We start from the raw sequence: 27,999 nt of genomic DNA, 5'->3' as shown, positions 1-27,999 counted from the left end.
AAAGCTTAGTGGTTGTGTCAGCAAGGTAGATAGAAAGAAATAGAAATCTTTAGCCAAATAATCACAAATTCACTACAGGAATTTATATTACATTATAATGATTACTTAGGTAGCCTACATTATATTTTAAGTAAAAAAAGAAATTCAAAGAAGGCTGGTTTGCCCAGGGCCAGGCCAGCTCAGTGGCGTCTTTTTCCCGTCGCGTCCCGCTGTCTCTCATACCTAAACTGGCCCCCGCACCCTGTCCCCCCTCCCCCGCTGCACATGAGGAGAGAGCAGAGAGGGGAGGGGCTGCTCCTCAGTCACAGAACAGAAGAGAGAGGTGACTGTTTTGGCGGCCACAAGAGAGAAATACCTTGCGTGCTCGCTGGATAATACTGGCGTCTTTTCTACAGAAAGTCGCCAGATTTGTCGCTAGTCACTTTTGTGAAAAAAAGTTGCTAAGGGGGTCTGAAAAGTTGCTAAATCTAGCGAAAAAGTCGCTAAATTGGCAACACTGCTCTTAACAGTAGTGGTGGGCGGATCGATCCAAATATCGATACCAACGTTGCTATTGATATTGATCAATACCAGTGTAATGAGATCGATACTGTAGTTTTAATTTCTCTTCAGTATGCACTGCTGCGGTTTCATCAAAGAGGCGACTGTGTCTTGGTAAGTGCCGCTGCTTTCAAGTGCCACTCCTGTCACAGCAGGCACACTTTGCTCCTCCTCCCCCCTGTTGTGATTTGATGTTGTACCATCACGGTTCTCAGCGGTGCCAGGCAAACAAGCAAGCAAGCAGCCGGACAGAGACGGAGCAGAAGAATGGCTATGTTTTCAGGCCTAAAATTAAACAACGGCAAACTGTATAATTTGTCAAAAGGCTGTGAGATACAGTGTTAATACAACAAATTTAAACAAGCATAGGGAAATTCTGTCCTGGGTTTTATTTATTAATAATCCAAAGGAAAAAAAATCACAAAACCACTTAAAGGTCATGAAAATTCATTCAGATTTAGCAATTTGATGATGCATCCACCTTAATTATTAAAAAGTATTGGTATTGTATCGGTATCGGCGATACTGGCCCTGTGTTTACTTGGTATCGGATCGATACCAAATTTTGCAGTATCGCACACCACTACTTACCAGCGCTGCTCAGTCCCACTGAACGTACAGGCAGTGGCCCAAACCACTGTGAGCCAAGGAAGGGGGGGTCTCAAGATGTTTTTAAACTTGTATTGTTTTACAACTTACACAATTATTTTAATTGTATTATTTTATTATATTATTTACAATACACGTCGTGGCTTTAATGATTTAGGGGGGGGGGGCAACCCTCAGATGGGGTAGGTCCTGACACCACCGACCCCTCCGTGATTTCCGCCCATGAACCCTGAAAGTTGAGTTTGGCAGTAGTTGTGAAGGGAGCGTAAAGTTTCTTTTAACAAGTCTTCCAAACTACATGACAAAATACATTGTTTCTCGTTGCTTTATGTTAGCATTTTCGGACCGGATGTCCATATCGGCAGGAACAGCATTCTAAAATCGTTACAAATCACTGTTACAATTAGGATTCATATGACGATTTCCTGATCTTTTGCCTCCATGGTTGTTTGGTTGGTCCAAAAACTACTTAGGGGTCAGAAAGGGAACAATTGTGGTTTGGGTCGGAACATTACATTATGTTCTCGACACTTTTCTTAAACAAACGAATGATGCTGTTGTTTTACTTTGGACACATTCAGGATTTTCCCCGCCATTATAAGGTTTAGGTGCAACACCAAGCCGTTTTGGGCAGCACCTGAGCCGAATGAATGCATCTAAAAGACTTTTCTTTTTTGTCTTTAGGCCTTTCGAGTGTTATTTATTTATTCTGAAAAAGACACACAAAACTACGGCAAAGAGACACAAACCGACTATAAAGGGACGCCAAATGACCACAGAGACCCAAAACAAATATGACCAAAAAGAAACATAACATGACTACAAAGAGACAAAATCCTACTGAGAGACACAAAATTGATTGATTTTTATTAATTTATCAAAAAACGTAACATTTTCTTGAGATGGGCGCCTAAACCCCCCCGCAAAATACGTGCACCTAAAGCTAGGGAAAACACTGCACATCACCTCCACCTATGTTTGTAATCTTGTTTAATTTTTTTCTAATGCCTGCACTATGTATCACCCTTAAAATCAAGAAGGCAAAGGTTGGGGGCTGGCAGGTTTGTGTTTCCTGAGTATTTCAGAGAATAACAATATGTTGATGATTATAGCACCATAATGTTTCTGTTGTGTGTGCATGGATATTTGGATATTTTTGTGAAGTATTTCAGTCCTTAATCCTAACCTTTAGAGCAGTGGAGGTCTTCATCCGGGACAAGTACGAGAGGAAGAAGTACTGCAACAAGGAGGCCCTGACTGCAGCTCCAGTGAGTACCATCACTTCGGTTCAGGTTATTGTTATAGCTGTTATTCACTATAACAACATTATCCCGCTTATACATTTATATATACACGGCTACTTGCCAAATAAATCAGTAATTTGACACAATATATTGATTTGAACGATTGTATTGCTTCCGCTAAAGAAAATAGAACGTTTCGTCTCTACGGTTGGAATCCGGCATTCATAGTAACATAAATTATGTAGCTGTTTAATGCAACCTTCTGTCTGTCACTCAACACCACAGTATCTCCCCCTCCTTGCCTGGCATCAGACTGCTGTGTGTGCCAACCTTGTTCCAGCAATGAGCTATCCGATAGCCAGCTGTTCACAGCAAATACATTAACATCACTGGCAAAAGCCACCGGTCCGGCACGCATTTTATCCCCCTATTATGGTCTGTGGTAGTAGCCGTATACTATATTTTACTGTCAAAATGAGTCGGGCTGTGATGGGGCGCTGTCGTGCTATCGCCAGCTAGGTGGACAAATTCCTTCACCCAGCTGCAGTTTTAATCACTGCGGGTTGACACATTATTAGCTGAGGCGTTGTTAAGTGAGCTAGCGGGCTATCAAGGCTGCTCTCGTGGCCGTTATAATTCACATTAAACTGAACATTTCCGATGATGGTGAAGTGAGACAAGGTGAATGGGACTTCTTTGGGAATATTTATGTTGACGTTTCTGTCCTCATTCATCTTTTTTCATTCTTGCACAGCCACTGCAGTTGACACACCTCTAAACACTGTTGCAATGTAACTAATTAACGTTATTGGCCCTACGGCTGAAGTTACTGTGTAGCGATCATAGACCGTACATAAAGATGTAGCGATATAACGTGAAACTTTTTACGTTATAACGTGTTAAATAGTATATTGTAATAACTAGGGATGCACCGATACCGATGCCAGTATCGGGTATCGGTCCGATGCCGTTCGCATGTACTCGTACTTGTAGTCATAAAATGACTCCGATACTACCACACCCGATACCACCTCATAGCAATGAGTAGGTCAAGTAGGTATAGGTGGCAGAAGAGGATTGGAGATTTTTGGCTGTAAAAAAATAACTAGGCTCTTGCCCAATGCATGATACACTTGACGACCAGCCATTGTCAGTCGTTAAAGGAGAATTCCGGCCAATTTTTATGTTAATCTTGATCGCTATAAATATGCGAGTACTTTCGATTGAAAAAAACCTGACCTGAATCGGTCCTAGCAAACTGGAGTTGCTGCAGCTACCTCTACGAGCTTCCACTGAGCTAAAATGGCAGTTGTCAGGGCAAGTTTTAGAGTGCCTTTGTGCCTCTTAACAGACACAAAATGCAATTAAAATGTCTGTGCAACATGAACAGGGCCCTTACGTGACAACAAGATGCGTTTTCAACTCAGACATTGTTTAAATTCACCTACTCTGTTCTCTATCCTGCTGGTAGCTAGCTCGCCCTGTTGCCCGTACGCTTCACCACTGATATTTGAAGTAGCAGTGTTAGCCCAATGTCTCTCATCAGCTTAACGGGCATAAACATGAAGAAAGCCATATTTCAATCTGCTCTGTCTGTATGCGGTTTCTACACAGCACTGTTTTAACAACCACAGTGCTACTATGTAAATAGCGATTTTTTTTTTTTCACAAACTGTTATAGTTTGCCATAAGTCTTTAAATTTGGTCAAAATCTTGTGAACTCAGCTGCTGGCGTAAACAAACCATCCTCTCCACTGGATCAGTAAATCCACATGGGTACTTAATATGCACGTGAATGACGTCATCGGACTTTGCATTCTTCATTCTTTCCAAACTCCACTCAGTATTTTGATATTACAAATTATATGATTTATTTTATTGACACTAGCCTGGGGAAATGTCCAGACCCATGCACTAAGTTTTGAATAGAAAAAAAAGGCATGGTACTTTGAAAATACTGCTTTGTTCTAATTGATAACAATATCAGAGAAGGCCAAAATCATCTGTGTGTCTGAAAACATCTTTGGACCCCAGAGTACTCGGTATTGGCAAGTACCCAAATGTAAGTACTTGTACTTGATCTTAAAAAAAGTGGTATCACTGCATCCCTAGTAATAAGACAAACAAGTTCTTGTTATAACTTGATAAGTTTGTATGTTGTAATAACATACAAAAAATATATTGTTATAGCTTGAAAAACATCTTGTTATTACAATAAACTTTTCACGTAATAACGTGATACTGATACATTTTTCTTTTTCTGCAGTGGCATCACTACGCTTCCGTATGTTTGGTGCCAGTATCTGCCAAAGACAGAAACCAACTTAATAGCTTACTCACACTTTCCTTTTTTTTTTTTTAAAGCTTTTTTTTCCCCCCACCATCTAAAAAACAGGAGATATATCTGCATACACAAGTTTTTGTTTATTTCAGGAGACTTCATATTTATGATCAAATATTAATTACATTATACAAGGTTTGTACGTTTTGAAAAAACCTGGAAAAGTCATGGAATTTTTTTTAACACAGCATAATAATATGTGATTAATAACAAAAAAACTGTTTAATAAAAAAGATATTTCACGTCGTCTTAACGTCCTTAACCTTAACGTTATATTCGGTCGGCATAACGTTCAGTTCACTTCCAGTTCACTCACTTGTTGCGATGCTGTCTGAGGTGAAGTCGGTGTTGAAGTTGGTGTTGACAGAAATTAAATTGAAATGCCAGGAAAGTGTCAATTTAACAATGTCTGGCTTCACTTGGAAACATACAAGACGTGGCTCGAGAAGGTCCAGGACCCGAGGAAAGTGAGATGTGGACTATGTTCTAAGATAATTGACATCTCTAATATGGGAGAATCAGCGCTAGCTAGCCATGCTAAAGGCGCCAAGCACCAGGCAGTTGTGGCTGAGCATGACCATCACTAGCTTCTTTTCTCCTCCATCGACATCGACCAACGTTAGGCTGATTGCAGGGTCTTCCATCATGAGTCAGACTGAAGGCACAAGACAAGGGACTATCTCCAACGTTACTAGACAAGACGCATTAAGGGTCGAGGTATTGTGGGCGTTAAAAGTGGCAAACTCCCACTATTCTTTTAAATCGTGCGAGGATGTCAGTGTACTTTTCGGCGCCATGTTTCCTGACAGTCAGTTGACAGCCAAATTTGCGTGTGGGGAACGTAAGTGTGCTTACTTATGTGATTTTGGATTGGCTCCTTATTTTAAATAGCTCGCTTTGAAGACAGTCGCTACGCAGATGTCTTATGTACTTTTATTTGACGAGAGCCTGAATCATTACCTACAGACTAAACAGTTAGACGTCCATGTCAGGCTATGGGACGGGCCCGAGGTGAAGACCAAATACATCGGTTCAGAGTTCCTGGGCCATTCAACCGCCAAAGATGTTGTTAAGAAACTCAACAACTTGATTTCACAGCTAGGAATCACCAACCTCATCCAAACCTCGATGGATGGACCGAACGTGAATTGGAAAGTGTTTGAAATCCTTCAAAAGCAGGTGCAGATTGACGTGGGAAAGTCACTTATCAACATCGGGTCGTGCGGTTTGCATATACTACACAATGCGTTAAGAGGCGGATGTAAAGCGACTGGGTGGGACATTGAACATGGACTTTCTTGTCTCTACTGGCTGTTTCACGACTCCCCAGCCCGACACGAGGACTTTGTGACAGCGACTAGATGCAGCACGAGCATGCTAAAGTTTTGCAAGTTTTGGGTCGAGAATGTTAACGTAGTGGAAAGAGGATTGCAGCTCTGGCCGCATGTGAAACGATACGTGGAGATGGTAGGGAAAAGCGAACTCCCCAACCCAAAGGTGAAATTGTTTGAGGAGGTGAAGAACCAGTGTGCTGATCCTCTCTTCACTGTAAAGGTTGGCATATTCATCAGCATTGTGCGAGAAATTGAGCCCTTTCTCACCATGTATCAGACGGACCAACCAATGCTGCCATTCCTTGCTGAGGACATGAATAGACTAATCAAAGGTAAGCTTAAACATTAAATCCAATTGCCATATGTTACTTGTTTTCTAAGTGCATTTATTTACAGTGTTGGGCAAGTTACTTCCAAAATGTAATTGATTACTAGTACTGTCACTCGCTGACTTTTTTTTCCCTCTGTGCCAAAATGTTTTGCGGTGTTGGTGAATTCTTAAAAAAAAAAAAAAACTTCCGTGCAGGACTGCACTGTGAGCGGACTGTTAAAGACGATGTGACTGGCATGTAACGTTAAAGGTTATCTGCTACTGAAGCAGAGCTGCAAGTAAACGCTGAACTAAGCTGTGTGTTTTAAGTGTTAAACACTGCTGCAGCTATTCATGCACGACTGTTGTTGGTGATTTACAGAGGTGGAAGACTTACTCAGATCATGTATTGCAGTAAAAATAGAAAAAACTGTGTTGTAGAGTTACAAATTACTTGTCAGTTACAAGTCCTGCATTCAACATCTTCCTTAAGTAATAGTGCAAAAGTATTATCAAAATATAGGCTACTTAAAGTACCAAAAGTAAAAGTGCTCATTATGCAGTGTAATATATCTTATTTTATTGGATTATATTATGATCCAATAAATCGTATTAAATATGACTGATAATTTAAATAAAATGTTTTATTTAATTCAAGTAGCTTACTTGTACATACTTATTTTCTAGGGTTTAAAATGTATACAGATGTGACATTTTCCCCTCATACTTCTGTCGGAATGGGTACGAAGTTGGCATTGAATTTCATTTGAAATGGTATTAAAAAGGTCTTAAAAAGCCTTGAATTTAAGTTGGAGGATCCTAGGGGTACCCTGTTACAGCAAACAGGAATACATTACTGTAATTGTGTTACTTTTGTAATGCGTTACTCCCATCACTGTTTATTGAAGTTAGAAACAGGCAACTCATTTTAAATGTCTTTGTTGTTATCTCAGCATTGCAGTCAAATCCACCTTTGTCTAAATAATGATGCACATTATATTGTTTGATACAGCATGTACCTTATACAGAACATTATCCATGTCTTTTTAAATATTAAAAAACAAAGTAGATGGTAAATACACACAATAGAATCAGCACGTGATTCAATTGAAATATACATGTAGGCGTGGTTGAAATGTGCATGTGGTTGTTTTATGGTCTTTAATTGTTGAGTAATGACACTGAACCTTACATACCCCTTATTTTTATTGTTTGCAGGACTCATGGGCCGATTTGTGGTGGACACGCACCTGAAGGAATCATCCACACTCAAGCTCCTGAATGTGCCTTACCAGGACCGTAACCTGCACAAAGATGCTTCTCAAATTGACCTTGGGTTTGCTGCAGACCCTACACTAAAGCAACTTAGGTCCACTAAAAAGGTTTCAGAGAAGCAGTCCCTAGAGATAAGATTGGACAGTAAGACACTTCTGATGACTCTCCTTGACAAGCTGCTGGCAAAGGCTCCTGTGAAACACACCTTAGTAAGATGCCTACAATGCTTTGACCAGAGACGCATGGCCAAATCTAAGGAGCAGTGTGTTAGGCAAATGATGATAGTACTACGCAGTATTGTGGAGGCTAAACATTTAAACAACACTGTATGTGGTGATGAGAGCGTTCCGGGAGTTTTGCGATTTGGCTAACTTGCAGACTAAATTCAGGGATTTTGACCCCAAAGCCGAGCGTGTGGACACACTGCTGTATGAGACAATGGGGACCAACCCCTCTTTTTCCAGACTGTGGGATGTAGTGAAGCTTGTATTTGTCCTGTCTCATGGACAGGCAAGTGTAGAGAGAGGATTCTCAATAAATAAAGAGCTAATTGTGGAGAATCAGAAGGAATTGTCTCTGGTAGCTCAAAAGCTCATTGTTGACCATGTCAGGTCTGTTGGAGGTGTATCAAAGGTAGCCATCACAAAAGAGCTGCTTCTGTCAGCAGGAGGAGCCAGGCAAAGATATCATGGCTACCTTGATGAACAAAAAAAGAGTGTCAAAACAGGATGCTGTAGACTTAAAGTGGAAGGAGCTTAGTGACGAACTCCAAGGTCTGAAAAAGAAGAGGGCCACCATGGAGACAGATGTGTTTGCCCTCGAAAAATCTACTGATGAATTGTCAGAGAAAGCAGAAAAAACAAGTTGTCTAACGTTCATTTCCAAATCAAACAGTTTCCGTCGGACAGCAAAGGCAAAAAGAGCTGCTCTGTTCAACATTGACAAGCAAATTGATGAAAAGCTTGCAGAAATGAAAAAGTGAAGTGTGTGTGTGTGTGTGTGTGTGTGTCTGTTTAAAAAGGGAAGGTTATGTCCTCCATATGCATGGGAAACTTAAGTGGGGTTAAAAAAAAGATTAAACTGTTAGTTGTGCATTTACTATTCAATTTCCACTACTGCCCAATTAGTTGTTAATTTGCAGTTGCTATGTTTTTTCAGGACACTATGATATGCATGTATTTTACCCTGTGTTCTTCAAAGATCTTGCTTTGTGTGTGTGTAAATAAATGTTTATTTTGTATTGAACCACATACATTGTCATCGATTTTATTGTTAAACCTCAGAGGGTAAACTTTAACACATATTTTTAATCTTATAATGTCGACTGACATTTTCAGGAATACATAGTCATGGAAAAGTATTAGTTAAAATGTGTATGAACCCTGATTATTACATTACATTACATTATTACCCATCTCTTGCCTTTTGGCGAGAAATTGAAAATAAATGCTAAAAGGCTTGAAACTGCATCAAAGAGTGTGCAGGTTTTGGCTGCTGTTGTGTTAAAAGCTCAAATGTTCTACTTTATCACATTTGGCAGCCTTTCCTTACACAAGACATTTGAATGGGTTCCAGCGCTGACTCATCTTTGCCAAAGCCACATGGTTGGCTTCCAGTATCTTTCACTCATCAAGCCTGTAAAGTTTGTATTTTTACAGTCGCTGACCTCTCTCTGCACTAATACTGTATCTATCACTCTGAGGATGTTTTCTCAGCTTACACATGTGGAAAGGCAGTGAAATCCCTTTCAATCCCAATTTCAGCCCAAACAACACAGTTTCATAGGATCTGATACCAAGAGTTAGTGCACACTGTCGAGAATAACCTTTCAAAAACACAGTTATGTTGTGATACAGGTCTTTATCAGTAAGGAGAGATGTCTGTGTATAGGTTTGTGTGTGTCAGTGTCAAAACTGAACCTTCTTCTATACTGCGAGTTATGCAAGGGTGTGTGTGTGTGTGTGTGTGTGTGTGTGGGTTCATGTATAAAATCCCGTGTTCCCCCCAAAAAATGACACTCCTATTTTCACAAACATTACACTTCCTAGCAATTTGACTCAGCGGTCCTGGCTGTACTGGATGAAAATACAAAGAAAATACTGCCAAAGTCCTTACCAACACAATCGGGCGGTCCAAGCCGCAATCCCCATTTCAAGTGTGTACTTCACTTTCAACACCATCTTTTCTTCGACTAATCACAAAAAAAATCAATAAATTAGTAATTGGCCATCTGTGTAACAATAATGTGGAAGTTTAAAGTGGACATATTATGCTTTTTTCCGTATTTTCTGTCATATCTACAATGTTATAATGTTGAATTTTCGTCTTAAACATGGCCAAAACAAATGATGAGAAACGTATTTTAGAGAAATCCCCTTGAGCTAAAACGTTCAGATTTCCAACTGTTCCTTTACACTCGGGACAGTTTTTCCTTGGCTACGTGTTACGCAACTCTAAGCCGGTGTTATGGTGTAGAGGATTAAAGGACCCAAACGCAGGGAGAGGCAGGCAGGAGAGGGTTTGAGCTCAAGGATTTATTTTTACAAAACACAAAAATGAACCAAGGGAGTCCTGGGAAAAGGAGCAGACAAAAACCAATTCAAAAAAAATAGGTAAAAGGCGTCCAAGAAAACCAAGGGAGTAAAAAACCAGGGAAATGGAGGAAGGGTAGAAACTGACAGACACTAACACACACAAACTGACAGGAACAAGACACAAACGATCTGACAACAGACAAAGGAAACACAGGGGCTAAATAAACTAGGTAACGAGAAGACACAAGACAGGTGACACCAGGGCTGGGGAACAGGTGGAGCACATCAGACAATCACACAGGCGGGAAAACACAGGAAGTAGAACTAGACATGACAAGACAGAAAACAGACTGTCAAAATAAAACAGTAGTATTTTGTTTAAAAGCCTTTATCTGCGATTTTTGACTGTAGAAAGTGCTGCTCTATTCTGTTAGTGTCTACTGCTAACTATAGTAGCTACATGGCTAACGGCAGTACAATGTCATCTGGGCTGCCAATGTCTCCCCAATTCTGGGTTGCATTACTGCTGAAACATGTCTGATTGGGTAGTGTTTGGTTCAGAAGCCTATATCTGTGATTATTGATGGTAGAAAGTGGTGCTTCGTTCCATTATAATCAAACGTTAGCAGTATGCTAACATTTGATTGTAATGTAAGGCGACATAGCTGTAATCTAGTCGGCCAATGATGGTCATTTCTCCCCAAATTCTGGTCACTTTTCTGCTGGGACATGTCCGGTTGTGTAATATTTGGTTTAGGAGTCTTTATTGGTGATTTTTCATGGCTATATACTCCGTTGCAGTAGCTCCAGCTGCTACTAGTGAAACAGAGCTGGAGCGCACCGGAGATTCCAGGAAACACGCTGGCCAATCAGAGCACACTGGGCTTTTTCGGGAGGAGGGATTAAAAAGACAGGCGCTCCTTTTTTACATTAAAGCATGTAAACATGTTCTAGTTTTATCCTGAAAATGCTATATAATAGTTCCCCTTTAAGATGTGTGGTGTGTATGTGGTAGTCGCCCATCCAAGGTTACACAATAGAGCAATACTGGCAACAAGTGGTGATAAACTAACTTTTACTTTTCCAATCAGAGCCAGCTTTATGGGCCAAGTATGTGTGCACATACAAGGAATTTGACTCTGGTTTTTCATTGCTCTTAATGAACTTAAATAGAAATAGACATAACAGCTAAGAACAAGAACAACAAGGCTGAACAAATAGACAGGACTGTTATGTACACACTATAATTAATATAATTTCAATACAAATGATTTCTCATATCCCTGTTCAGTAATCTATTTCAATGTTTTGTTAAGTCTTTACAACTCCGTGTAACTCCGACATGTTTCGTACCATAATCTTTGCATTCTTCTTCACCGAAATCGAAACTGAGCGTGCATGTCAGTGTCATCAAAAATGTCAAAAGGGTGCGCCTGGGTAGCTCACCTGGTAGAGCGTGCGCCCCATGTACAGAGGCTCAGTCCTTGCCGCAGCGGCTGCGGGTTCAATTTCGACCTGTGGCCCTTTGCATGTCATTCTGCCACGTGTATGTGTTGTTACACATACACGTGGCAGAGTGAATCCTTATTAAAACATGATTTATAAAAATAATGCCAACAATTATTAGGCTATTTTACTTTAATAGCTTAGTATTCTATGCAATTATTGTGGGCCCAGTTTAATATGCAACTTAATTTTAGGCAATATATGTGGTAGGAGGTCCCTGCTCTGTCTCACTTTCAGTTAAGCGGTCCTTGGCTTAAAAAATGTTGAAGACCCCTGGATTTAAGTCATAATCACTCAGCACAATCAATTATTCTCTTTCAACTTGCGGTTGTGATTTTCAAGCTATTAATCATTGTGCCCCGATGTATGGTATCAAAGTTTTACAAAACACACACACACACACACACACACACACACACACACACACACACACTGTGTGAAATGATATGAACGATGCAATGTAAAAGCCAACTAGTGACATTTCTATCCAGGCAAACTCTCTACTCAATAGCAAGGCTACAAACTGAGGGACAGTACACACAAACTGAACAGTGTTGTAGGAATATGAAAAAACTCTAAAACATGAGCAACCATAGTGTTACATTAATGCAAAATTTCTTGTTCACAGCAGTCTTTCTCTGGCACATCTTTGTTTCATCTCTCTGTTTCTTCCTCTCATTGTCTCTCTTTTTGTTTTCCTTATTCTCTTTTTCTTTTTTTTGTCCTTTTCTTTCTTCCTCACACCTCCTTCCTCTCTCTCTCTCTCTCTCTCTCTCTCTCTCTCTCTCTCTCTCTCTCTCAGTTTTCTCTGGTTTTCTCTGAAGCGTTGCCAGCAGCCAGACTGTGATCTAGGATCTGTTTCTGCCACCCACAAAGGCTTTTATATGCAAATTGATTATTAAAAACAACTCATTATCACTTTAAGCAGTTTGGTGCAGATGGAGAAAGAAAAGGAGAGGGCGGGCTACAGTAACCCTGAGCTATATGTGTATGTGTTGGCATGAGAGTGTGTATTTGTTGGTTTGACGTTTTTTTCTTGAGCACTTATAGGAAAGAAAGCTTTGTGTCTGCATGCTTCTCACTGTAGTTACATCATCGTACTGCACTGTTTGGATGATTTGGATGACTTTGGCTGTTAGTTGAAAACTGGATATGGTCAGCATTAATACTGTAATATGAGGGATACAGTAAGATTTAAGCGGATTAAATCACAGATAGTAAAAATGGACGTAGCATCAGTGACGTCACCTATTTTTGGGCCGCTGCTTTGAAGCCTCAAGTTTGGCAATTTTGAAAGAAAAAAAAGGTTTGGCAATTTGACCATCGCCATCTTGGTTTTTCGAATCCCATCATCGTTTCCAGCTCCACCCTCCTGCCAGTAAAACCATTGACATGTTAAAAAATGTGAGTAACAAATAAATGAGATAAGTCATAAAGCCAGCAAACTGACTCTGAAATGTCATACGCAATAGTCTATATCCACGACGTTCCACTTCTGGGATTGCTTCGGTGCTCCTGGAAAATCCACCAGATGTCACTCTTTACAGCCAGATGTCCGTTACCTTCCGCTTCCTTTGTGTTGGAATTTTAAACTCCGGTGGATTTATGAGGACTATGGTGAACTGCTCCTCAGATCTCTGCAGGTTTAAATCCAGACAGCTAGCTAGACTAGACTATCTGTCCAATTTGAGTTTTCTGTTGCAAAACTAAAACAACCTTTGAACGTACACATGTTCCACCAAAACAAGTTCCTTCCTGAGGCTATTTTGCAGCGGCACCGTGGCTCTGTACGGCGCCGCCCATGACGATTGTGATTGGTTTAAAGAAATGTCAATAAACCAGAGCATCCTATCCCGGAAAGCTGTGAGGACTAGCCAGACCCTCCTCCGCAGCGCTGTGGAGAAAGGTCTGACAATGCGAGACTAGTAACGCAGCAATGTCTAACATTCACTCACATTAGCTTATGTTAGCCACCGTAAGCTTCTGCTCATACCAGACCAAGTGAGGTTGTAAAAGCAAACACATTGAATGTATTGAACCAATAAAAGGTGCGTTTAATTGCAAGTCAATTCAACTTCTCATTTGTGAGAGGAGAAATTTATATGTGTTCTTACAAAAGTTACAAAGTCTTTCCTTAATGGAACAAAAAAATGTTCATACTGACCAGTTAGAATTTTAAAAAGGCATTGCTGTATCATTATCAAACTCAAATGTACCCATCAAATGACATTTTAGCATTTCAATTCTGAAACAATTCTACAGAAAAATACAGTATATTTGTATCCTCAAAACCAAATATATGGCATTCAAATAGCCTTATGCAGACATGGACTGCTGCAAAAGAATTTGGAGTTGTTTGTGAGACCAGTGAAGTGAAAGGTAGAGTAGAGAACAGTGTTGTTTTTTGATGCCCAGCTTGCAGTACTTCACACCATGTCTATTGCCCATGCAGCATAAGCTCATTGTTCCGCTATGAGTGAATTACTTGGTGTTTGTGTGTGTCAGTATAAGGCCCACACATTACTTCAGTGTTATTGGAATCCACAAGACATCACAGTGCATCTTGCAAACCCTCTGTGACGAGCCCAGTGATTGGCCTAAAAATGTCACAAGAGAGCTAGCACAGTCACCCTGGAGGAAGACTTTGTTGATTTCCAACCTTATTTGCCTATGTTAGTCATACGGATGTCCTGTCTGCTGTGTCCCCAGTGCTCGCCGATGTTCTGTGTTTCTACAGCCAGCCATGGCAGCCTACTTAGCTTCTACCATGCACTGACACTAAGAACAGCCTTGCAGAGCTGCTAGCATGGCTGTAGACTCATTTGCCAAACTCTAAACAAAAGTTAAGTGCAATTTGTTCTTTATCAGTTTACGTAACTTTGTCTTTAACTGTTCTTGTATAGTCTGTATTTTTACTTCTATTCCTTTTCTATTTGTATACAGTATACCTCTTCTTCTTTTTTTCATTTTTTTTTTTTGGATATATTTGTTATTTCTATCTTTGTGCTGCAGCAACACCTGAATTTCCCCTTCTGGGCATCACTAAAGGCTTATCTTATCTCATCTTATTTACTTGGTCTCTGTGCGCAAATCCACTGATGGAGAGGATTTCAAAAAGAGATCCAAAACTTAGTTGAGATAAATGCTGGTGTACAGATCTAGCTGTCTCCATAATTCTGTACTATATTATACTTGTAATAGGAGTGGGACAAAATAGCGATATGGCACGATAATTGATATGATGACGCCAAATAGCGATGTTTTAATTATTAAAATAAGGCGCTCTGAATAGATTTCCTGCTCCCAGCATCCCTACTCCATGGCTCCTGGAGGTGGCGCTCAACACATGAATGAGGGAAACTTATTACTTACTACGGTATTGCAGAATTGCGGTATTTTGATATTATCGGTATCGTGAGCCATGTATCGTGAGGTACACTGTCATTCCCACCACTAACTTATACCATCTATTTTTTTTTATCTATGCGTAAAACACACATGCAGATAAAGAAAAGTACCATAGAGCTTGCAACTCCTACGAAAAAGTAAAATAGGGCCTTCTATAATGGATGCAACCATGTCACAAAACATAGCTCCAGGTCATTCAGTTGATATTCTTTTAGAACACTGTGGAATTATATTACGGTTTAAACAGCTAAAACCATCACTCAGCCTCCATAATTCTTGTTTTAGTAGTCTCTGTCTAACTATTTAACTTTACTTCAGCGAGTGCCCTCTGCAAGAAAACAAATTAAGCTGTTGGAGGTCTACCCAGCGGACAGTTTTCAGTTAAGATGTTAACCATCTTTCTGTCTCACTATCAGCAGATAGCCAGACACTTCTATCTCCTCAGTCCTAATATCTATTCAACCTCTGTTCATCCTCTTTCACCCGGCTCGCACTACTCCTCTTGTTATCTATCTGCTCTTTATCATTCTGCCCCCACTGCCTCTGTATTCCTTTCACTCTTCCCTCCTACCCTCCAGCCCCTTCTTTCTTTATCTTCATCTTCAGCCCATCTGTGCCTGTTTAGTGCTGTGTCGACATCTCCGCCAGCATCAAAGTCGCGGCTAAAAGACTTCAACAGAATATGTACAGGGCAAATAAAATGAATTCACATCTCTTCTGCGCAGCTTTCACCACCACAGGCAATACATGCAAGCAGTCGTTTGATGCCTTAACGGTCGAGGAGGGAGCGAGAAGGATGGAAATGGAGCAAGATGAAAAATGGCGAAAAACATTCTTCTTTTCAGAAAAGACTCAGTCAGTGTTAGTTTCCACCCCGAGGTGGTGTAGAGAGCAAAGTAATAGGAGAGGACGGCAGTTAGGAAGGAAAGGAGGTGGGTTGATGTTAATGATGTAACCTCTTTCATTTTTCTCAGTTAACTCCTCAGTTAGATGCTGAGGAGTGCTTGGTGTTTTTTTTATCAGCAGTCCAAAATGGGACTCACATACAGCAGAGATGCTTACAAGTCTCTGAGCTAGAGTCCAAGTCTCAAGTCTCTTGTGGTTATAGTGAGTGTTGTATTACCTTCTGCGTTCCATCCAGGCTGCTTAGAACACTGCATAGCTATAAATAATAACAACCAGTGGACCGAGGTTGTGGCTAAAGCAAGAAGCAAGCTAACGTTAGATGGCCATTGCTGAGCTAAACATTTTTGCTAACCTATCAGGGTGTGTTTTCAGGTGCCTGATAAAAAGAGATCTGGTCGAGCCAGAATCCTTTATGTTGATGCCATATATTTAACATTCAGCGATTCTTTTGTTTGGGCCTTGTTGTCTGAAGTTTTTAAAGCCAAAGCTTCTGATGAAGGGTGTGGTCAAACATGTTTGTTGTGCTCTCTCACTTGTGGCCACGCGCAGCAATGTTCCAGATTCTGTAGGTTGGTTAGAGGTTACACAGGCAGGGGAATAACAATCAGACTCATCAGCTCAGTTTCCTAAAAATAAAGATTGTTCACAAGTCCTGCATCTCAAGGTCGAGTCTGAAGTCTTTTGAGGACGAGTCTCAAATAGTCTGAAGTCATTGTATGTGTGACTTAAGTGTCACTCCAGTCCGAGTCTCAAACTCGAATCCCCATCTCTCTCGTACAGTCCCGTTGCAGATTAGCATTCCCTTTGCCTAATTTTTAAGCTTCTGACAAAAACAAATGTAGCAGTGTGTGTAATGGCTGTACACACTCTACTGCTAAAACTCTTTAGCCTGGTTCCACACCCCTGAATCGACGCCCACATATCCAATATCTTTTTTGTTTGATTGTAATACTACTAATGAAGTAGTATCTACATAAGATTGGATTAATTGTTCATATGTTTGGACTTAATGGTAGTATAGGTTGATACATGGACATTGGCTCAAGTGTTGAGTTCTGTGGTCAGGGATCTTCCAAGCAGCCGGTGGCTTAAGTACGGAGGTCCTAAGAGCTCAACACACTGCAAATGAAGAAAACATGCAAAAAGACTTAACTTAGCAAATTAACTTAGCAAATTAACAAAACATCTTCACCAATTTGACAACACATGCGCAGAAACAACTCTGCTCAGCCAATTACAGGATGCTCTTACATGCTCCAAAGTAGGTATTAGGGGACACTAGAAAGGGATGCAGTTAAGAGTTAAGTTATTGCTGCTGCTGCCAGTATCAATTCTAACAGGCATTTTCCACATATTGCGTCTCTGCTGCGTTCCAGCTATGTTCTGGCTATTTTCTGGTTTTGTTCTGTCCTCCGCCACGTGCCATACCACACCGGGAGCGTCTCAGTAGCGGAGCGTCTTGCTACCTCACAGATTTTATTGTCTCTACAAGTACTTTTAGAAAAAACATGTTTTTATTAAGCTAGTATCTACAGTCAGGTCCATAAATATTGGGACATCGACACAATTCTAATCTTTTTGGCTCTATACACCACCACAATGGAGTTGAAATGAAACGAACAAGATGTGCTTTAACTGCAGACTTTCAGCTTTAATTTGAGGGTATTTACATCCAAATCAGGTGAACGGTGTAGGAATTACAACAGTTTGTATAGGTGCCTCCCACTTTTTAAGGGACCAAAAGTAATGGGACAGATTAACAATCATAAATCAAACTTTCACTTTTTAATACTTGGTTGCAAATCCTTTGCATTCAATTACAGCCTGAAGTCTGGAACGCATAGACATCACCAGACGCTGGGTTTCATCCCTGGTGATGCTCTGCCAGGCCTCTACTGCAACTGTCTTCAGTTCCTGCTTGTTCTCGGGGCATTTTCCCTTCAGTTTTGTCTTCAGCAAGTGAAATGCATGCTCAATCGGATTCAGGTCAGGTGATTGACTTGGCCATTGCATAACATTCCACTTCTTTCCCTTAAAAAAACTCTTTGGTTGCTTTTCGCAGTATGCTTGGTCATTGTCCATCTGCACTGTGAAGCGCCGTCAATGAGTTCTGAAGCATTGGCTGAATATGAGCAGATAATATTGCCCGAAACACTTCAGAATTCATCCTGCTGCTTTTGTCAGCAGTCACATCATCAATAAATACAAGAGAACCAGTTCCATTGGCAGCCATACATGCCCACGCCATGACACTACCACCACCATACTTCACTGATGAGGTGGTATGCTTTGGATCATGAGCAGTTCCTTTCCTTCTCCATACTCTTCTCTTCCCATCACTCTGGTACAAGTTGATCTTTGTCTCATCTGTCCATAGGATGTTGTTCCAGAAATGTGAAGGCTTTTTTAGATGTTGTTTGGCAAACTCTAATCTGGCCTTCCTGTTTTTGAGGCTCACCAATGGTTTTACATCTTGTAGTGAACCCTCTGTATTCACTCTGGTGAAGTCTTCTCTTGATTGTTGACGTTTGACACACAAACACCTACCTCCTGGAGAGTGTTCTTGATCTGGCCAACTGTTGTGAAGGGTGTTTTCTTCACCAGGGAAAGTATTCTTCGGTCATCCACCACAGTTGTTTTCGGTGGTCTTCCGGGTCTTTTGGTGTTGCTGAGCTCACCGGTGCGTTCTTTCTTTTTAAGAATGTTCCAAACAGTTGATTTGGCCACACCTAATGTTTTTGCTATCTCTCTGATGGGTTTGTTTAGATTTTTCAGCCTAATGATGGCTTGCTTCACTGATAGTGACAGCTCTTTGGATCTCATATTGAGAGTTGACAGCAACAGATTCCAAATGCAAATAGCACACTTGAAATGAACTCTGGACCGTTTATCTGCTCCTTGTAAATGGGATAATGAGGGAATAACACACACCTGGCCATGGAACAGCTGAGCAGCCAATTGTCCCATTACTTTTGGTCCCTTAGAAAGTGGGAGGCACATATACAAACTGTTGTAATTCCTACAGCGTTCACCTGATTTGGATGTAAATACCCTCAAATTAAAGCTGAAAGTCTGCAGTTAAAGCACATCTTGTTCGTTTCATTTCAACTCCATTGTGGTGGTGTATAGAGCCAAAAAGAATAGAATTGTGTCGATGTCCCAATATTTATGGACCTGACTGTACCTTCCACTCCAAGCACTCCTGTAATTAAACTATACATGCCTTCTCTTTTCTGGTGTTGTTCTGATAAAAAGGATCTGTGATGTCATATTATGTTTTTTTCACCTCCAAGATTAATCTCTCGTTGTCCGTGGTGTTGTAGAGGAGACGTATACGATACTCGGGGGTGTGTTTTGGTAAACTGACTTGATGCTCTCACTGTTTCACTTCCCTTCTGGTTGTCCGGACGGCATCCAGCATTGACTTGAATGGCCGCGATTGCTCGCGGGGCCTGCAGCAACTCCGGAACGCAGCGCAGACGCGTGTGGTGGAAAATACCGGTAAAAACAACATTCATGCTGTCAAACTGCAAATTATTTTGACTCGTTTTAAACCATTATTTACCAATTTGCAATTCATTTTCACCCTTGAACATTCAAAACATTCTCAGAAAACGGGTCTTTATAATATTGTACGAAAATGTATGCACACCAAAACGTATTATATCCTACGAAATTAGGAGACCGCTGGCTGGTCGACGGCTGGCTACGAACTCCGTGACGCCGAGCGGCAGTTGCTAGTTTATTTAAGTGGCTACAGAGCTTCGTGACGCCAGCTACAGACCTCCGTTGTATCAGTGGTAGTTGGTGGTTCAGTTTCCCAAAAATAGATACTTAGGTTACTTTGAGCTGGGTACAAAGCACTGCAAGCTGCCGATCATTTCGGCGGACATTACAGTAAGATTTAGTCCACAAAATAGGAGCGTTTTGCCGCGACGAAAGTTAAGATTAGGCACCAAAACGACTAGTTAAGATTAGGAAAAAGATCGTGGTTTGGATTAAAACCCTCCTAAAGGACACGCATTTCCTGGGTGAAAGGCTTTAGTTTTCCCCCGGGAAGCAAACTCTGCTCTCTGGCTTGAAAGTACTGTATGTTAACACCAACCCATCCACCACGACCTCCTCCCTACGGTGCCGGCCGCGTTCTTATACAGCGTCAGTCAATGTAGTGAATACAGCAAAAAAAAAACTTAACTTTTCTTAACTTTTTGAACGAATGGTTCATGAGAACAGGCTGAAACATTTTTGACTGAAAGTAACTATAGCCAGCTAACATAATGTTAGCCTGTTTCACGATTAATTGGGTGTATTTTGTCATATTATTTGAATTGGCAGGCTAATAATAAGCAAAAGGCAAACGCTAGGTTAACAACAGACGTGCAATAATATCTGAATTTTACGATCACAATGTCAAAATAATCCCCAAAAAACTAACTACATATTACCTAATTGCCACCCATTGTCAGAATGCTGACTTCAATGACTTCATTAGCCAAAATCCAAGGCAACAACATGCCTGTCCCAGCCGTGTGCATCACATTTTAGTGTCTCCTGGAAACGGTCGGTGTTGCTACTTGCAGCATGCTTCTGTATTTGGTTGTGTTTTGTCTAAAAAACTAAAATCAAAACCTATTCAAGGCAACTCGTAGAAAATTGTTTTTTAATTGGAGACGTCTAGTTCTATTTATGTATACTTTGTTTTTTAAAGGAATCTCTGAAGCGCTGAAGTAAAGCTACAGTTTGTTTTTTGTAGCTCTTGTCATCTGTTTTACGAGTGTTTAGGCAATTGGACTTGTTTGGAAGAAAAAAATGGAAGGCAAACAGATGCTCCCCATCTAAGAAAACCAACTTGCCATAGTTATTCTGCATTTGATGAAACTGGGACTGCTGGTTTCTTGTTTTGAATCATTGGATTGGAAAGTTAAATTTTCCAATTTTCCATCAGTGTGTGGATTTTGTTTTGTCATGAAAGTATAATTTTAAATGTTTAGGACAGTGTAGTTATTTTTACAGAATTACCCCCCATACTGTTAGATACTGTTGTATTTCCTTACACTTTTCACCCCCATAGTAGACTGCAAAATGATACAAATGTTTAGCTTTTTTATGACCTGATTACTTTTACAACTTTTTGGACTAATCAATCTGTTCAGCTGTTGTGGGGATAGGCAGTAAGCGGAGACAAGACACAAATCTTGAGGGAGGTAGTTGAAGCTGTGGTGCAGAAAGGCAGAGACGAGCCAGATGGCAAAGAATAAACAAGGAAGTGATAAAGACAAGGCCAGGACCGCATCAGAACTGTTTAGCTCAATCTGTTAACTGACATGTCTCGTTACAGACGGGACAGATTTTAGTTCTGTGATGAAGCAGCTGATGGGATTTTTTTCAGACTGGATCGGTATGTATTTTGAAGACGGATTGGAAATAGCAGTAATTATTAGGGGTGCACGATTCAGAAAATGTCACGATTCGATTCAACATTGATTTTCAGGCTCAAGATTCGATTAAAATCAATTTTTATATTCAAAAACAATTCTCGATTAAAAAAATGATTCACAGTATGTAAATGTAGTTACTTTCCCATGTGATTGCAGTAGACATACAATAAAAAAAAATGTTAATTAAAAAAATATATATTTATTTATTATTAAAAAATATGAATCGATTTTTGGATTTCTATGAATCCATTTTGAATTGGAAGAGCTTGAATTGCAATTCTAATGTGAATCGATTTTTTTGCACACCCCAAGTAATTATTATACAAAGTGTGTGTTCATTTTTTGATGATGGCCTGCTTCCATGATAGATTTTGTGTCCAAGCTGTAGAAGGCGTAAGCCAGGCTTTTCATCATTAAAAAACAACAACATGTACTTGGTTTGAATTCTCTTGAGTCTTCTGAACATAAAATAAGTAATATGCTATGTATGCAAATGTGGTATTGGTAATTATGTTTTCTTGACTTTTTCCTTTCTTTATTTTCCGCTTATCTCCAACTATTCCTCTCCATCTCTCTGTTTCTCAGTCCATCTGGTACTGTGAAAATCTCTGTCAGTGGAGAAATGTATATGGTGCTTGGCAGTAAATAGAAATGTTTATTAACTTATCCAATGATGTGAAAAATGTGATTATTTTTCAGCTCTTTATCTGCTGTATTATTCAACAAAGACAAACAATAAATCATTGCATAGTATGACCAACAAGGCTTGAAACGATTATTACATACTTGACTAATCGCAATTTTTTTCAGCGTATTCACCGTTTTTTTGTTTGATCGTAATTAATTGCTAACATTAGCTAAGGTCTTAGGGGAATGACTGTTGATAGTAATTGTCAATTTCATGTTAATTTAAGCAAAAATTACAATGTTTTAATGATAATAAAGTGGCGTGGTTAACTTCATAGGCTGTTTATAACTTGTTTGTTATTACATTATCCGGGTCACATGACAGTGATATAACCAAAAGAAGTATCCTGGGTTTCAATAAATATTTTTAAATTTGACCGAAATTATATTGTTAATCTCAATTATTTTTGAGACAATTAATTGTATGGTAAATTTTTGAATTGTTACAGCTCTATGACCAACACGATATTAGATTGATTAAACATAAACTGTTCTTTCCTATAGGCCAGGCCTGTGTGCTATGATGAAATGTAGGTGATGTATGAATTTATATGAATGACATATTATTTATTTATAAACTACTTCAATCACAGTGACTGATTTGTTGAATGTCCAGCTGTGTGCATCACTTTTTAGTGTCCCCTGAAAATGGTCAGTGTTGCTACTTGCAGCACGTTTCTGTATTTGTTTGTGTTTTCTCTATTTGCAGATATGTGTTGAAATTGGCGAGGTTGTTTGTTTTTTAATTTGCTTGTGTTTTGTCTATTTGCGTGTTTTCTTAATTTGCAGTGTGTTGAGCTTTCAGGGCCACCGTACTCCCCATAGACAACAATGAACATATAAATAAATGCATATGGTGCTTGGCTGTCTTGCGTCTGATACAAGGGAAACGTCTGTGCACCTTAACGGAATGGCAGACATACTTTTAAAGTTGCCGTAAAAAGAAATGTTAATGAACTGATCCAATGATGTGAAAGGGATCTCTAGTACTGACAAACGTTTCTGCAGAGAGTTAGGGAGTCCATTTAACACAATGTATTAACTAGTGAGTTTTAGAGGTTCTTGAACTTCTTGAACAGGTGACGTCCCTTACATTCTAAAACCAAGCAACTTAGTCTTGCATTGCCAGACCTTCCTCCACAGCGCTGCAGAGCAGGGTCTGGCTAGTCCACATAGCATTCCGGGATGGGAGAAAAACGTGCTCTTGTTTATTGGCATTTCTTTAAACCAATCACAATCGTCTTGGGCGGTGCTAAGCGCTGGACGGAGCAACGGTGCCGCTGCAAAATAGCCTCGGGAAGGAACTTGTTTTGGTGGAACGTGTATGTTTAAAAGTTGTTTTAGATGTGCAACAGAAAACTCAGATTGGACAGATTGTCTAGCTAGCTGTCTGGATTTACCCTGCAGAGATCTGAGGAACAGTTAACCATAGTCTATAAGGATCGACTGATACTGATTAGTAGTTAATGAAACAGATAACTGATATTTGGAACCAATATGCATTTACAGTGAAAATGAAAATCTTTAAATCAAAATTAAGATTTTGGAATGTTACAAACTCCAACACAAAACTTTGTTTAAGTGCTTTAAGCAATTATTTAATGAAGTAGAAACATAATACAAAGTAAAAGATAGTCAGATAGTGTTGTTGGCGGGACATTAAATCAGACTCAGTGGTGAATGAAACCGAAGCAGAGGGACAGACACAGAGCTGTAGTGGAGCCAAAGTCAGGCAAATAACATGCAGATACAGATAATCTGCAAACTGCCCAAAAACGGGCCGATTATCGCCGATAATCTGTCTATTCCTACCATAGTCCTCATAAATCGACCAGAGTTTAAAATTCCAACACAAAGAAAGTGGAAGGTAACGAGGACATCCGGCGGAATTTCTGGCGGCACCGGAGCAATCCCTAGATTGCTAAATAGACCACTGGCGACTTGACCAGCTGAGACGCAGCGACGCTATCAGCCGGCTTGAGTCAAGCTAAGATGGGCCGGTTCAGGCCGCTGCAACAGTTTCATCTTATCGCAAATCTTTGGTCTCAACTGGGCTTAATAGGTTCACCATATCAACTTAAAAACTGAAAATATGTTGTGTTCACAGCTTGTTTTTGCTGCCCGCAAGCGACAATAACAGTTATTGCAGGTTTAAGTGTTTCTCTATAACATTAACTCTTCAGCGTTGGCTAACTGTGATCACATTTGACAGGGCCTTGGCTTTTTGTGTTGTTGTTGCACCATTCTGTTCTGTGATCACGTTTTCTACTCTTCAATACACTTTGATGAGCAGAGAAATAAAGAAATGTCTTGAAAACAACCAGCTACTGTTGGCCGACTGCAGAGTTCAATTCAAGCCTGCTCTCAGTCTGTCTCACAGGTCAACGGCAGGTTAATAGAAGTCATCCCTATGCTCTATAGTGTGTGTGTGTGTGTGTGTGTGTGTGTGAGAGAGAAACTCTTTAGACACCATTCTTTCTGTGCAGCTGTGAGGCTTAATATAACCTTGGCTTGCAGCATCTACTGAAGCAAAGAGTACTCTGCGTTAGAGGAGAAAGTCCTCCTCCATTCCCTCTAATCCAGGGGTCTTTAATGTTTTTTAGGCCAAGGACCCCTAACTTGTAAGAGAGATGAGCAGGGACCCCCTACTACATATGTTATAAAATGGAGTTGCATAATAAACAGGGCCTACAATACACATACCTTTTATGATGTCTTACAATACTAAGCTATTAAAAATAATAATTATTTACATTTTCATATAACATCATGTTTAAATGTCAAACATACATGTAGCAGAGTGAGTCCTTAAGCTTAACTGTATCTGTGGATGGCTACTATAGTGGCTACCTTACGTTGGGGCCAGTAAGCCTATCATCAATGTTGTTTGTTTTGTTTTTTTGTTTTTTTTACGAATAGGCAGATTTATCTTTGCTAATAATATGTTGGATCCACGTTAATGAATGTTTTCAGACATATTTATATTTTTTGGGGAAAAAAACGTTCAAAAAAGTATTAAACAATAATTTGGCCCCCTGCCGTGACTCTGAGGACCCCCTAGGGGTCGTGGACTAGTGCTGGGCAATATAATGATATTATATAAACATTGATATATGAGGCTAGATATTGTCTTAAATTTTGGATTTCTTAATATGACACAAATGTCTTTTTCTGGTTTTTATATTGATATACTGTATATACTGTAGTAAAGTGATGCAATTTTCTTAACTTACCAGACCGTTTTAGCTGTTTTATTTTGCTATTTGCTATTACCCACTTAGTCATTGTATCCACATTATTGGTGATTATTTATCACAAATCTCATTGTGTTAATATTTTGTGAAAGGACCAGTAGTCAACCCTACAATATCGCCACAATATTGACATCGCTGTATTTGGTCAAAAACATTGTGATATGTTCATTTTTCCATATCACCCAGCTCTATGGTAGACCCCCTGTTAAAGGACAACTCCGGCGTAAAATGAATTTAGGCGTTAATAACGCAAAACGTGTACCTAGTCGAACGTTCTCTGGGACATGTTTTCATGCTAATCGAATGTGTCTCTAGCTTTTAACAAGCTACTGCAAAACCGGTGGTTAGCCGCTAACGCTAGCTTTCGGGGCATGGGGTAAATCACTATTTCTACCACAAACAAGGCTCAAAATAGCACCACACTTAAATGGTCTATACGCTTACAAAGTTCTCAATGCTTCGGTTTGCATGTAGGGACCCTCATTATGCTACTGTTTAAGTGTGGTGCTATTTTGAGCCTTGTTAGTGGTAGAAAATAGTGATTTACCCTCTACCCCGAAAGCTAGCGTTAGCAGCTAATCACTGGTTTTGCGGTAGCTTGTTAAAAGCTAGAGACGCATTCGATTAGCATGAAAGCAGATCCCAGAGAACGTTCGACTAGGTACACATATGTTATTAACCCCTAGGTTCATTTTATGCCGGAATTGTCCTTTAAAGATCTCTGCTCTAATTAACATTGCTCTCTCTCTCTGCTTCTCTTTCCTCTCTCTTCCTACTCTGTTCTCCTTGCTCTGTCCGTCTTCATTTTGTCTTCTTCTCTCCCTCCCTTGTCTGTGTCTAACCTTCGGTCTGAAACTCTCAATCTTCCAGCCCAAGTCCTCTGAAGCAGCTCCTCCGTCCACCTCACCGTCCTCCCAGGCTGACAGAAGCCAACAGGAGGTGCAGGTCTTTCATGTTTTGTGTGGTGTGGTGGTGTTTTGCTGTGGTTTGTTGTCAGGGTATCCCCCAGAAAAGTTGTTAGGCCCGGTGGCAAGTGTCTTTTTTTGATGAGGGCCTGGCTGGGGACAGTCACAGACTGATAGCAGCATTAATGTAGAGCCAAATAGTTTCTGAGACAACAGAATCATGGACGGAATTGCGAAATTGAGAATTTAAAAAAGCAATAAGACAGATTCCATAGGGCTCTACATTAAGTCAGTGCTGAAAACTAACTGGAGATTTGAAAACATGACTATGTTGAAGTTTCCAACCGAGCCGCCCCACTGAAACTAGTTTAAAAATGTCTTAAAAATACTGTTTCCCTGGTGGGGGGCAATTTAGGCCCGGTGGGCCACCAGGCTTGCAATACACTGGGGGAAACCCTGGTTGTGGTGCTGTCATCATGTGCTTTGTCACCGTTATGTTGGGCCAAGTGAAAGGTCAGAACAGTCATTGGCAGATTGTTTGACCAGGCTTATAGATGTTTATCCCCTGATACTCATATCAAATCCTTTTAGCCACTTTGATTTTAGCCTTGTAGATTATTTAATCACTATGCCAGACATGTTTTGACAGTGTAGGAGGCCCCGTGCTTTCACTGGGCCTGAGTTATAGTCTTCTTTTGAAGGCTTTTTTCAGACAGCCATGTAAAACCTCATACTCGGGTAAACTTTGCTAAACTCCAAACTGTCCAAGGAAGCAAGAGATCAGAAACATCTTTCACATTTCTTTTTGTACTTTTCCTCAATTATTTTATGACACATTTACTAAACATTTGTAGCATGAAATCACAAGACCAAATCGCAAATGTGAGTTCATCTGGAGCTCGCAAAGAATCTTCCATTCCCACTGCAATATCCATTTTAAAGTGCTCATATTATGCTTTTTGGCTTTTCCCCCTTTCCTTTATTGTGTCATATATCTTTTTTTGTGCATGTTATAGGTTTACAAAGTGAAAAAGCCCAATGTCCACCCCAAAGGCACTTAGCATCTCCAACAGAAAACACTGTTCACAAACTGCTCCAAACAGCTCTATTGTAGTCCAGCCTTTACTTCCGTGACAAACGTGCGTCACTTTGTAACACACGTTATAATGCTCGCCCAGCTGCTAGCGTGGCACGCCCTCATACTCTGCTTCTGACTGGGTAGTAGTCCTTACCTAGCTGCAGCGCATGTGCGACTTCCAACAAAGATGGAACAGAAGTGAGATGCCTCACTCTGTAGCTAAAACAGATAGCTCAACACACAGGGTGAAAAGAGGAGCTGCAGCAATGTGCAGTACAACAAAAATATGGTGTTTTTTGAAAATTAAACCATGTAAACCTCTCCTGGTACAATCTCTAAATACAATTATGAACCTGCAAATGAGCATAATATGAGCACTTTAAACGAAATGGGCTGTTGTTGTAGTTATTTGCTTTCAATGTAATTTTATGAGTCTTTTATGGGTGTATGTTTTTTTTAGGTGGTCTGTGAACCCCTAACCGAAGACAATTTGTAAAATGATTATGTGATTGATAGACAATAAAGCTTGAACCTCTTTGTTCATTTTCAATTTCCAAGGGGTGTTATCAACAGCCGTTGACCAAAATGCCTCTGGACACTATTGGATAGACCTACAACCAATCAGAGCAA

The 27,999-nt window shown here is 40.1% G+C and overlaps 1 protein-coding gene across 6 annotated transcripts in view; it reads left to right on the top strand.

The window, feature by feature from the left end:
* LOC144532266 (stromal membrane-associated protein 1-like) overlaps window positions 1-27,999 on the top strand; it is a 252,719-nt gene that overhangs the window by 54,220 nt on the left and 170,500 nt on the right. For 3 of the 6 annotated variants that reach the window (XM_078272935.1, XM_078272934.1, XM_078272933.1), the window contains exons 4-5: window positions 2,342-2,417; window positions 26,257-26,325. In XM_078272935.1, the coding sequence (XP_078129061.1) occupies window positions 2,342-2,417; window positions 26,257-26,325 (145 nt within the window). The remainder of the gene's footprint in view (window positions 1-2,341; window positions 2,418-26,256; window positions 26,326-27,999) is intronic. The other 3 variants (XM_078272939.1, XM_078272938.1, XM_078272937.1) reach the window with 1 other exon arrangement.

This window comes from Sander vitreus, chromosome 17, assembly GCF_031162955.1.
Source record: "Sander vitreus isolate 19-12246 chromosome 17, sanVit1, whole genome shotgun sequence".
In the NCBI taxonomy this organism is placed as follows: Eukaryota; Metazoa; Chordata; class Actinopteri; order Perciformes; family Percidae; genus Sander; species Sander vitreus.
Note: the sequence above shows the minus strand (reverse complement) of the source record. Positions and strands in the feature narration are given on the sequence as shown.